Genomic DNA, 12,921 nt, shown 5'->3' with positions numbered 1-12,921 from the left:
CACCTTATCAAGCACCCGAAGCATCTTTAATGTCTCAATTTGGTCACTCTTCATTCTTCTGTAATCCATCAAGCACAGGCTCAATCTTGTCAAACGCTGCCCATAAGACAGCCCCTCCCGACCTGGCATCAACTAATTGAATCTTCTCTGGACTGCCTCCAATGCCAGTTTCACTTTCCTTTGATAAGGGACCAAATCTATCCACAATATTCCAGCTGTGAGCTAACTAGTGTCTGGTAAAACCTCCCCACTTTAAAATTCTATTCCATTTGAAATAAAGGTCAGCATTCCATTGACCTTCCCTACTCTCTGCTGAATGTTTTTGTGAAACTTCCATATTCTTCTGTTCTGTAACTTTCTGCAGGCTTTCTCTGTTTCACTATATTCAGCCTCTCTATTCTTTGTGCCAAATGTATAACCTTACATTTTCCACATTATATTCCAACTGCAAAGTTTTTCCCACTTATTTAACCTGTCGACATCTCTCTGCAGCTTCTTTATTTCATCCTCATCACTTGCCTTCTCATTTACGTTTTTATCATCAGCAAACTTGGCTACAGTACATTCACTGACCTCATCCAAATCATTAATGTATATTATAGTAAATGTGGCCCCATCTCAGATCCTGTGATACACCACTAATTACAGTTTGCAGGCTGGATATCACTCCTGTCTTATCCCAACTCTCTGTTTTCTATCAGTTAGTCAATTCTCTATCCATGTTCGTATACTACCACCAGCACCATAGAATCTAATCACCTTAAGGAGTTTAATGTGTTGCACCTTCTGAAATATCTTCTAAAAACATATGAAACATCCACCAATTCCCCTTTATCTATCCACCTTGTAACCACCTCAAAGAATTCAAGATAATTTCCTCTTTATGAAATCATGTTGATTCTGCTTGATCGTATTATACATTTCTAAATGTTCTGCTAAGATATCTTAATTTTGATCTCACATTTTCCCAATAAAAGACATTAACTAATTGGTCTACAGAATCATAGAGATGTACAGCATGAAAACAGACCCTTCTGTCCAACCCATCCATGCTGACCAGATTTCCTAAATTAATCTCGTCCCTTTTGCCAGTGCTTGGGCCATGTCTCTCTAAACCCTTCCTATTCATATACCTATCCAGATGCCTTTTAATTTTTGGAATTGTACCTGACTCCACCACTTCCTCTGGCATCTCATTCCATACATGCACCACCTTCAGTGTGAAAATGTTGCCCCTTATGTCCCTTTTAAATGTTTCCCCTCTCACCCTAAACTTATACCCTCTAGTTCTACACTTTCCTACACCAGGATAAAGGCCTTGTCTATTTTCCTGATGAGATTGCCAGGACTATGCCGTGGAAATGCTTAATTTGCTTCAAACACAACACTTGGAGCAACATATCTGTGCTTTACTCACTGATGGAAAGTTATTGGCCTGAAATGTTAACTCTGTTTCTGACTCCACACAGGATGCCAGACCTGCTGAGTTTCTCCAGCACCTTCTTTTTGTTTCCAATTTTCTGCACCCACATTTTTTCACTTTCATTTTTGCTGATGTCTTTATCTCAAATTACGCCCCCAATTCTCCCTCTCCTTCTCCCAATTTGCAGGGCATTCCATCATGTATTGGACTCAGCTATCCACACAGTGACCTGCAGAAGTCTAACCAGATGCTTGTTACTGTAGTTGATGTAAACCTTGGAGCAATGTGCCAGTAAACTATATCCAGCCTGCTGCCTGATGCAGTCCCTTCTTTTTTCCTGCCATCTTGAAAGGAAACATCCGCCATCCCCAGTGAGACCACATTGCTTCAGAACTCCAAGTGATGGACACTTTGGGTAACTTTGTTTTTTGTTTCCTTTTCTTGAAAAACAAGAGTGTTACTTTGGGAGATTTCCAATTCTCTGGGAACTTTCCAAAGATTCTTGGAAGGTTAACACCTGTGTGTTTATTGTCTCTTCAATAACTTCCTTTAATACCCGAGATGCATCCAGTCAGGTCCAGGGGACTAATTGGTCTTTAACTCCATCAGTTTCCTTCGCGGGTTTTCTCTCGTGATAGTTATTAGCCGTATAGATATGTACAGCATGGAAACAGACCCTCCAGCCCAACTCGTCCCCAGCAACCAGGTATTCTAATTAATCCAGTCTCATTTGACAGCACTTGGCCCATTTCCTTCTAAACCCTCCGATTCATACAGGCACCACCTCTTCATATAAAAGGTCCCTTTTCAAATCTTTCCCCTCTCCCATTAAACCTATGCCTTCTAGTTTTGGACTCCCATACCCTGGGGAAAAGACCTTGACGAATCACCCTCTCCATGCCCCTTCTTAAAGCTCAGCCCTCAGCCTCTGATGCACCAGGGAAAATAGCCCAAACCTATTCAGCTTCTCCTTATATTCAAATACTCCAACCCTGGCAACATCCTCCCATATATTTCCTGGACCCTTTCTGATTTCACAAAACCTTTCCGATCGCAGGGAAACCAGAGGTGAATGCAATATTCCAAAAGTGGCCTTACCAGTGACCTGTTGAGTAACAACATGACCCCCCAACTGTTATACTCAATGCACTGACCAAGAAAAGCAAGCGTACCAAACACCCTCTTCAGTACCCTGTCTACCTGTGACTCGACTTTCAAAGAACAATGAATTTTCACTCCAAGACCTCTTTGTTCGGCAACACTCCCCAGGACCCGACCATTAAGTGTGTAAGCCCTGCACTGATTTGTCCTACTAAAATGGAACATCTCACATTTATCTAAATTAAACTCCATCTGCCATTCCTCAGCCCATCATCTCATCTGATCAAAGTCCTGTTGTCCTCTAAGATAACCTTCTTCGCTGTTCACGACGTCATCGATTTTGCTGTCATCTGCAAACTTACTAAACATAGCTGCTGTCTTCAAATCAAAATTTGTTCCTCTAATGATTGAGTCTCCTGCCACTAACACTTTTCTCTTCTCCCCCTTCCCTTCTGAGCCACAGATCCAGGCTCATTGCCAGAGGCCTGGCCACTATGACTTTCCCCTGGTAGGAATGTTATGATGGTTCAACTGCTCATCCAGATACTTTTTAAATGTTGCCAGGTTTTCCGCCTCTATTACCCTCCCAAGGGAGTGCATTCCAAACTCCCATCACCGTTTCTGCAAAGCCCCTCTCATCACACTCGCTTTCACATGAAAATTATGCCCCATCATTCCTGACTTTGCAGTTCAGGGGCCGAACAACTGTGGACATTGTTAACTCTCCAACTGGTCCCCAACGAGAGTATTGTGTCCAGATCTGTCACCACCCATTAAGAGGAATGTGAATGTCCTTGAGAGATTGCAGAGTGACCCGAAATATTATAGGGATGGGCTTGGGGTGTTTCAGGGAGGGGATCAGAGACTGGTTTTCGTTGTAAGTTTTGAGAAGCAAGGGTCATTCTCCTCGGAGCTAAGGAGATTGAGGGGAGATTTGATTGAGACAGTGACAAGTGAAGAGAAAGTAAACAAGTAAAAGGTCTATCCATTAACTGTTGGGACAAGGATGCAGGCCTTAAATTTTGGGGCAGAGGTACAGAGAGAATGTGAGAGGGAAAGGTTTACAAAGTGAGTGCTGATGACTGACAGTCACCAACAGCAACGAAGGGGCATGTGGAAACAGTCATTGATCTCAGAATTAAACCTGATAGGTCCTTGAAGGAAGTGAACCGGCAGAACTTGGGGGGACTCGAACAGATGGGTGGGTCTCACCTGGATTGTTCCATGTGGAGCTAACCAGGACCCAATGGGTAAAATGACCTCCTTCTTGTTGTCAATCCAATGATTGGCATTGACTGAGGACAAGATAGGGCAAGTATCTTCCAATCCCTCACTGAGTGAGCACATGGTGGAACTTCAGGTCTCATTGGCCGAGAATATGTGAAGAGTCACCTCCCTACCTCCCATTGGCTGAGAATGTCAGAGTGTTGTTACCTGCCCATCCTGATTGGTTCAGAGTCAGATGGGGGCTGCTCGTTGCTGAAGATTGAGAAGTGACTTTATTGAAACTTGCAAGATCTTGAGGGGTCTTGAGGGAGTAGATGCTGAGAGGATGTGGGTGAATCTGAAACTTATTTCAAATTAGGACGGAGATGGGGGAGATTACCTCTTTCATGGGATTTTTAATGTATAAAGGTGGTACAGGGTGGGTCTAGTTCCTAACCACTGCCCCACCACATCCCCCCATCCCCCCCTTCCACAGAGTGAAGGAGCACAGACTGAAGTATAGGGCTGTGGAATGAAAAACAAAAGGTTTTAGTGAAGGTGGGAGGGATGTTGGGCCCAGAATGAATGAAGTGATGTGGGTTCAGTCCATTTACTAAGCTGGAACTATCCCACGAATGAGAAACTCAAAATGAGGGGGTGGAGCGTAAGTGATTTTCAACACGGTGCATCCTTCAGGAAACTATAATTGTCTGGTCCAGACACATGAGAAATATGCGTGAGGTATTTAATTACTCATTTCATTGTGAAGTTGAAAGAAATGTAAAAAATTGAATCTGGAACTTCTGGGCACTGACCCCATCCATTCTGATGTTTGTCCTTTCCTCAGCTGCTCAGGGAAATGTCTCAGTGGTGACTGGGACAGAGGGAGATTTAGTCTCTTTACCCTGTATCTTCAGGATCTGGGACTCCCACACACTGACCACTGTTACCTGGATGAGGAAGAAGCCCTATCAGCACGTCATTACATTTAGAGCCCAATCACAGGGAACTTGGACAACTGTACACGGTGGAAATCGGTACGAGCTCAGAGGAGGGAAACGCCTTGACTGGGATAAACCAGCTGAGAGGGAGGGACAATCACACTTACCTGTGTCTGGTGGAATACAGGTCAGAACCTGAGTCTCAGTATCTGATCCTGAAGGAAACCCGGCTACTGGTACATGTTAGAAATCATTCTGCAAAAAAGGCAACAGCTGATGGTATTATTACTGGACTGTTAATCCAGAGACCCAGGTAATGTTCTGGGGACCAGGGTTCAAATCCCACCTTGGCAGATGGTACAATGTGAAATCAAATAAATTGTCAAAGTAAGAATCTAAAGATGGCTGTGTGACCAATGTTGATTGTTGTAAATCCCCATCTGGATCATTGGTGTCCTTTAGGGGAGGAAACTGCCATTCTAACCTGGCCTGGCCTACATGTGACTCCATACCCCATAGTAATGTGGCTGATTCTTAACTATGAGACATGGGCAATAAAGGCTGACTGAGCCAGTCACACCCTCATAACTTAATGACCATGATGAAGGCTTTAGTCTGTAAAGGGTCGAGAGTGTGGGTGGAACAGATTGTGTGAACTTTTTACAATTTGATTTTCTACTGAAAGGTCATTGAACTAAAATATGAAACTGTTTCTCTCCACAGGTATTAGCTGGCCTGCTGACTATTTGATTTTTATTTCAAATTCCCAGCATCTGCAATATTTTGCTTTTGTGTTTGAAATGTGATTTTTTTCAATGTTTAGTGTAATTTGATGTGCTGATTCTTTGAGGTTCATTCTGATGTCAGTATTGAAAGACATTGACACACTCAGAATATTCAGTTCAATCTCCAAATGCACCAAAGTTATACTGACACTGAGATCATCTCCTCGAGCAGGAAGGTGCAACAGCCTAATGTGTCCCTCTTGGTTACAATGAAAGTGTTCACACCTTCATCAGGAATAGTTCCATCAACGCTGGTATGTTCCCCCAGTGTCCATCTGACTGTGTGAGGAAGCACAACAATGTGGAACCAATCCTCGTCCTGCATTCACACATGGGTTATAAAGGAAGGTGGTGGTTTTCTGCTACTGTCACTGGGTGACCAATCCAGACACCCAGATCATGGGTTCAAATCCCACTACAGCACATCTCTGGCCTGGTAATGACATGAGCTGCTTTCACCTACTTCCTGGTCCCCATTATCACATTGTCTTTCTCCCTGGAGGGCCATTCAGTGTCCCTTTGTCTATGTGACTGTCTTTCTCACCTTCTGGGCTCAGTCTCCACCCAGACTCTCACTCATTTCCCCCCCACTCCCATCCCGGTCCCACAATTCCCTGTCAACAGTTTCCATACCACATTTCCTTAGCAGCTGTCAGTTCTGATGAAGGATCACTGGACTCAAAACTTTCATTCTGAGTTCTGAGTTCTGTCCACAGATGACTGCCAGATCTGCAGAGTTTCTCCAGCAATATTTGTTATTGATTCCTTCATGACAACATCTGGTGTGCCGAAATCCCGAGGACAGTCACTATTACCAATTCTTCTCACCCTCAGTCCGGGGGTAGCTGGAGCTAAATCTGTCCTTCCCATTATCCAGCTGAGACCGGGCAAGTCAGCACCGGATCCAACAACTGCCCTGTGGAATGATGTGAAATATCCATCTAAACTTCTATTCTGTGTCACAGAATTAAGCAGCTGCCTCCTTCAAGAATTGTCCTCATCTGGAAAGCACTGCCTGACAGGGCGATGGAAACAGATTCAACAGGGGCATCTTTCAGAAACAAGGGATAAGTATTCGGAAAGGAGCAAGTTACAGGGTTATAGTGATGGACAGGGGGAGGGGGAGGAACTGGATTGCTCTGTCAAAGAATGTCCAATGTGTACATTTAATCTCACACTCTATCACCCAGCTACAGGTTTCACTGCAGCAACATTGAGATATTCCTAACCAATGTTGTTCTTGCTGTTTTACAGTGAAGACTCAGCCTGCTCAGTATGTCTCAGTATATTCACTGGTCATTCCACTGCTCATCCTCCTCCTCCTCCTCATCGTCATTGTCATCATCTTCATCACCTTCAGGAAGAAAGGAGGTGGGTTCTGTCGAGAATGAGGTTCATAAAACAATATGGTTCTGTTTTTGAAACAGCAATAAACAATGACCCTGGATTAATTTTCCCTCACCGACTCTCTCCTCTTCAGTACATTCTCTGAAAACGCTGGCTTTGTCTTTGGTGGGTGGTGGAGGGTGGGTGAAGGTGGCCTGTTCAATAGTATCACCCACTGTCTGATGTCTGACTCATGGGTGATTGAAGATTGAGGCTGTTTCACAAACAAGGCCATTCCACTCCATTCTATTAAACTCTGATGGATTCATCCCCATTCTTCTCCCCATTACTGTCAATTCTCAATGCACCAAAATGTCTTCTCATTCACTTCCATTTGACAGAATCCCAACAGACCACACCTTTTCCATTCATTCTCACTCAGTACAGAATCTCGATGGAACATAAAGGAAGCTGCAATTTGAAACAATTCCTTTTTGTGTTTTTATTGTTAAAATTGATTTGCTGCAAAAAGACAACCTGGTGCCTCAGATAGTCTGAGTAACAGACATCTCGGGGTGGAATGGTAACAATGGCTCCTGTTCGGGCCTGTGCAGTGGGGGCAATGCTCAGGCACTGATCTGTTTTGGGGCTGACCTCGTGACCTACCTGTGCACTGGTTGATCAAATTAAAAACATAGTCTCTTTTTGAACACAGGAGTTACATTTGCTATTGTTGAAGGCAGTGGGACCAGCCCAGAACCTTGGGAATTGTGGGAAATATAAAGCAATTGTTCAATTTTCCCAGCAGCTCCTCTTTAAAGACCCTGGGATGAAGTCCATCAGGGACTCAGGGAACTGTCAGTCCACAACATCAATGATTTACTCAGGACCACTTCTCTGGTGTTTGGAATTTTCTGGGTTGCTCCTTCCTTTTCATTTCCGGATTTATAATGATCAGGAATGTTATTTTTATCCCTTATCCTGAAGACTAATGCAAAATACCCATTTAATGCAATTGCCATTTCCATGACTAATTCTACAAACTCCTGTTGTTTTTAAACCATCTCAGTGTAACGTTGCCATATTCCTAGAGGACCACAGTGGTGTTCTCTGATCAGAGAGAAAGAGAGAAAAAAACAAATGACTGGTGGTGTGTTTAACCTGATAATCATCTTATCTCAAGTAAGAGTTGAAGTTGAAAAAGTGGGACCTTTGTGGTAAGATCAGCTAATGTGGTAATTGAATCCATGCTTTACATCCCAAGTCAGCTGTCTCACCAACTTACCTGCAAAATGTCTTGAGAAACTCTAACTATCCACTCTTACATTACTGCCTAACTTTCTCTGGACAGTAAGTTTTCCCTCCTTATGAATTTTGTTGCCTTTGATTGATGATTTTTATATCCTGTCCAATCTTCTCACCTGTTCCTTTATTTTGTGTAAATATTTGTGTTTTCTTTCAGTTTGACACTGTCATTAATTTTTTTACAGTTAACTATTACTCCTCGTCAGATATCTGTAACTGTATCTCTTCACCATTCCCTTCACATAATTTATAAGTGAACTTTAGCTCATTGACTGCTTATGATCAAAATTAAATCTCCCAGTGTTTTCGAAACAGGGACCCTGGGGTTAGTCTTGCCCAAGTCGTCTTTCTGGGTATAAAACAAGATGTATTTTTGAGTACTGTACTGGGGATGAGTGCTGGGGTTGACACAGAGCTTTTATTATTTTTAATTTATAAAGAAGTATTTTGGCATTAATATGATAAAGTTTGACTCTATTTTTAAACTTTTTTGAACTTATGTCTTAAGTAGACACATGTTTTATCTTCATTTCTTTTGGGAATGAGCTTCTGCTATAGTATGATGCAAACTCTGCAGCATCGTGCGCTTATCTTTCAGAGACAGACCATTTCATCAAAAACAAAAACAACTCAAAATATGCTCGAGCAAACCTGTTTCAGTCTGGGACCTGACTTGTCCAGGAATAACATCAACTGGGATCAGAACAATATTAATACCTTTCTCTATTGTTTCTGCTCTTTGACTGAACACGTGGGCACAGCCTCAGAATTAGAGGGGGTAAATTCAGAACAGAAATGTGGAGACATTTCTTCAGCCAGAGAGTGGTGGGCCTGTGGAATTCATTGCCGCAGAGTGCGGTAGAGGCTGGGACGCTAAATGTCTTCAAGGCAGAGATTGATAAATTCTTGATGTCACAAGGAATTTAGGGCTACGGGGAGAATGCAGGTAAGTGGAGTTGACATGCCCATCAGCCATGATTAAATGGTGGAGTGGACTCGATGGGCCGAATGGCCCTACTTCCACTCCTATTGTCTTTTGGTCTTATGGATGGGTATATGAATAGGAAGGGGTTGGAGGGATATGGGCCAGGTGCTGGTGGGTGGGACTAGATTGGTTTGGGATATCTGGTCAGCATGGACAAGTTGGACCGAATGGTCTTTTTCTGTGCTGTACATCTCTATGACTTGTGCTACATCTTCCTGCATCTGATCTCTTGTTCCCACTGATTATTGTAAAACACTCCAATCTGACTTGGTCAACTATCATTTACATCTTACCACTTCCCCTCACCCTATCTTCTGCATTTAAGCCAATATTTTCTGAGCTACCGTCAGTTCTGAGGAAGGGTCACCGGACCTGAAACATTAACTCTGATTTCTCTTCAGAGATGCTGCCAGACCTGCTGAGCTTTTCCAGCAACATCTGTTTTTGTTGTTGGTCCATTATTGATATTGGACTGGGCTAAGGAGAACACTCCTGAGTAAAGCTTTAGCAATCAGATAAGATTCGAGAGATCACTGTATCTAACTGTGCAAAATATATGTATTGTTGGTCAGGGATGGTTTTGCTTGAGACTCATCCAACTGTGGAGACAATGTGGCAAATTTGTTCATATTTATGAATCATTTTTATCTTTTTAGGGGGTTCACAGCAAATGGATCCGACCACAGTTTTGAAAAGGTAAAGTCATCAGTGACTGATATAAACGTGGTTGTAGAAATGCGCTGGGCCATAGAGTCATACAGATGTACAGCATGGAAACAGACCCTTTGGTCCAACCTGTCCATGCCGACCAGATATCCCAACCCAATCTTGTCCCACCTGCCAGCACCCGGCCCATATCCCTCCAAACCCTTCCGATTCATATACCCATCCAAATGCCTCTTAAATGTTGCAACTGTACCAGCCTCCACCACATCCTCTGGAAGCTCATTCCATACATGTACCACCCTCTGAGTGAAAAAGGTGTCTCTTTTATACCTTTCCCCTCTCACCCTAAACCTACGCCCTCTAGTACTGGAGTCCCCGACCACAGGGAAAGGACTTTGTCTATTTATCCTATCCATGCCCCTCATAATTTTGTAAACCTTTATAGGATCACTCCTCAGCCTCCGATGCTGCAGGGAAAACAGCCCCAGCCTGTACAGCCTTTCCCTACAGCTCAAATCCTCCAACCCTGGCAACATCCTTGTAAATCTTTTCTGAACCCTTTCAGGTTTCACAACATCTTTCTGATAGAAAGGAGACCAGAATTGCACGCAATATTCCAACAGTGGCCTAACCAATGTCCTGGACAGCTGCAACATGACCTCCCAACTCCTGTACTCAATACTCTGACCAATAAAGGAAACATACCAAACACCTTCTTCACTGTCCTATCTACCTGCGACTCCACTTTCAAGGAGCAATGAACCTGCACTCCAAGGTCTCTTTTGTTCAGAAAAACACCCTCAGACCTTACCATTAAGTGTATAGGTCCTGCTAAGATTTGCTTTCCCAAAATGCAGCACCTCGCATTTATCTGAATTAAATTCCATCTGCCACTTCTCAGCCCATTGGCCCATCTGGTCCAGATCCTGTTGTAATCTGAGGTAACCCTCTTCGCTGTCCACTACACCTCCAATTTTGATCTCATCTGCAAACTTACAAACTGTACCTCTTATGCTCGCATCCAAATCATTTATGTAAATGACAAAAAGTAGAGGACCCAGCACCAATCCCTGTGGCACTCCACTGGTCACAGACCTCCAGTCTGAAAAACAACCCTCCTCCAGCACCCTCTGTCTTCTACCTTTGAGCCAGTTTTGTATCCAAGTGGCTAGTTCTCCCTGTATTCCATGAGATCTAACCTTGCTCACCAGTCTCCCGTGGGGAACCTTGTCGATTGCCTTACTGAAGTCCATATAGATCACATCTACTACTCTGCCCTCATCAATCTTCTTTGTTACTTCTTAAAAAAACTCAGTCAAGTTTGTGAGACATGATTTTCCACACATAAAGCCATGTCTACTATCCCTAATCAGTCCTTGCCTTTCCAAATACATGTACATCCTGTCCCTCAGGATTCCCTCCAACAACTTGCCCACCACTGAGGTCAAGCTCACTGGTCTATAGTTCCCTGGCTTGTCCTTACTGCCTTTCTTAAACATTGGCACCACGTTTGACAACCTCCAGTCATCCGGCACCTCACCTGTGACTATCGATGATACAAATATCTCAGCAAGAGGCCCAGCAATCACTTCTTTAGCTTCCCACAGAGTTCTCGGGTACACCTGATCAGGTCCTGGGGATTTATCATTTCAAGACATCCACCACTTCCTCCTCTGTAATCTGGACATTTTGTAAGATGTCACCATTTATTTCCCTAGAGTCTATATCTTCCTTATCCTTTTCCACAGTAAATACTGATGCAAAATATTCATTTAGTATCTCCCCCATTTTCTGTGGCTGCACACAAAGGCCGCCTTGCTGATCTTTGAGGGGCCCAATTCTCTCCCTAGTTACCCTTTTGTCCATAATATATTTGTAAAAGCCCTTTGGATTCTCCTTAACTCTATTTGCCAAAGCTATCTCATGTCCCCTTTTTGCCCTCCTGATTTCCCTCTTCCCTAGTATACTCCTACTTCCTTTATACTCTTCTAAGGATTCACTTGATCTATCCTGTCTATACCTGACATATGCTTCCTTCTTTTTCTTAACCAAGCCCTCAATTTCTTGAGTCATCCAGCATTCCCTATACCTACCAGCCTACCCTTTCACCCTGACAGGAATATCCGTTCCCTGGATTCTTGTTATCTCATTTCTGAAGGCTTCCCATTTTCCAGCTGTCCCTTTACCTGCGAACATCTGCCTCCAACCAGCTCTCGAAAGTTCTTGCCTAATACCATCAAAATTGGCCTTCCTCCAATTTAGAACTTCAACTTTTAGATCTGGTCTATCCTTTTCCATCACTATTTTAAAATGAATAGAATTATGGTCACTGGCCCCAAAGTGCTCCCCCACTGACACCTCAGACACCTGCCCTGCCTTATTTCCCAAGAGTAGGTCAAGTTTTGCACCTTATCTAGCAGGTACGTCCACATACTGAATCAGAAAATTGTCTTGTACACACTTAAGAAATTCCTCTCCATCTAAACCCTTAACACTATGGCAGTCCCAGTCAATGTTTGAAAAGTTAAAATCCCCGACAATAACTACCTTTTTATTCTTACAGATAGCTGAGATGTCCTTACATGTTTATTTCTCAATTTCCCTCTGACTATTGGGGGGTCTATAATACAGTCCCAATAAGGTGATCATCCCTTTCTTATTTCTCAGTTCCATCCAAATCACATCCCTGTTTGTATTTCTGGGAATATCCTCCCTCAGCACAGCTGTAATGCTATCCCTTATCAAAAATGCCACTCTCCCTCCTCTTTTGCCTCCCTTTCTATCCTTCCTGTAGCATTTGGAAAAAAAGTCAAAAGTTAAATTAATAGCTGTGGCTTATATTTTAAGTTTAATCAAGAGACATATCTCCAAAAACATATAATCAAGAAAGAACCCACTGTACTCACTAATACAGCCTTTCTCTTGGACAGACATAAAACAACAATTAACTTATCTGATTCTGTGCTGTGAACTTCGCCCAATGTTCCTCCAAGATTAGTTGTGAAATTCACTGTTTGTTAATTTTCCCAAATGCATCCGATGTCCAGCGACACATGAATTCAAAAGCAGCAAAGGCAGTAACTGTGCAGGTTCTCTCTCTCTCTCTCTCTCTCTCTCTCCTGCACCGTCCTCACCATGTGCTTCCTTTGTCTGTTCTTCTCCCTTTTAAAACTGATGTTGTTT

General features: G+C 43.1%; 1 protein-coding gene across 2 annotated transcripts in view; it reads left to right on the top strand.

Moving 5' to 3' along the window:
- LOC140494230 (uncharacterized) overlaps positions 1-12,921 on the top strand; it is a 72,354-nt gene that overhangs the window by 33,805 nt on the left and 25,628 nt on the right. For both annotated transcript variants that reach the window (XM_072593456.1, XM_072593451.1), the window contains exons 4-5: positions 6,711-6,827; positions 9,729-9,768. In XM_072593456.1, coding sequence (XP_072449557.1) covers positions 6,711-6,827; positions 9,729-9,768 — 157 coding nt within the window. The remainder of the gene's footprint in view (positions 1-6,710; positions 6,828-9,728; positions 9,769-12,921) is intronic.

Source organism: Chiloscyllium punctatum, chromosome 2 (assembly GCF_047496795.1).
Source record: "Chiloscyllium punctatum isolate Juve2018m chromosome 2, sChiPun1.3, whole genome shotgun sequence".
NCBI classification, from domain to species: Eukaryota; Metazoa; Chordata; class Chondrichthyes; order Orectolobiformes; family Hemiscylliidae; genus Chiloscyllium; species Chiloscyllium punctatum.
The sequence above is the reverse complement of the archived record's forward strand: the minus strand, read 5'-3'. Positions and strand labels throughout refer to the sequence as shown.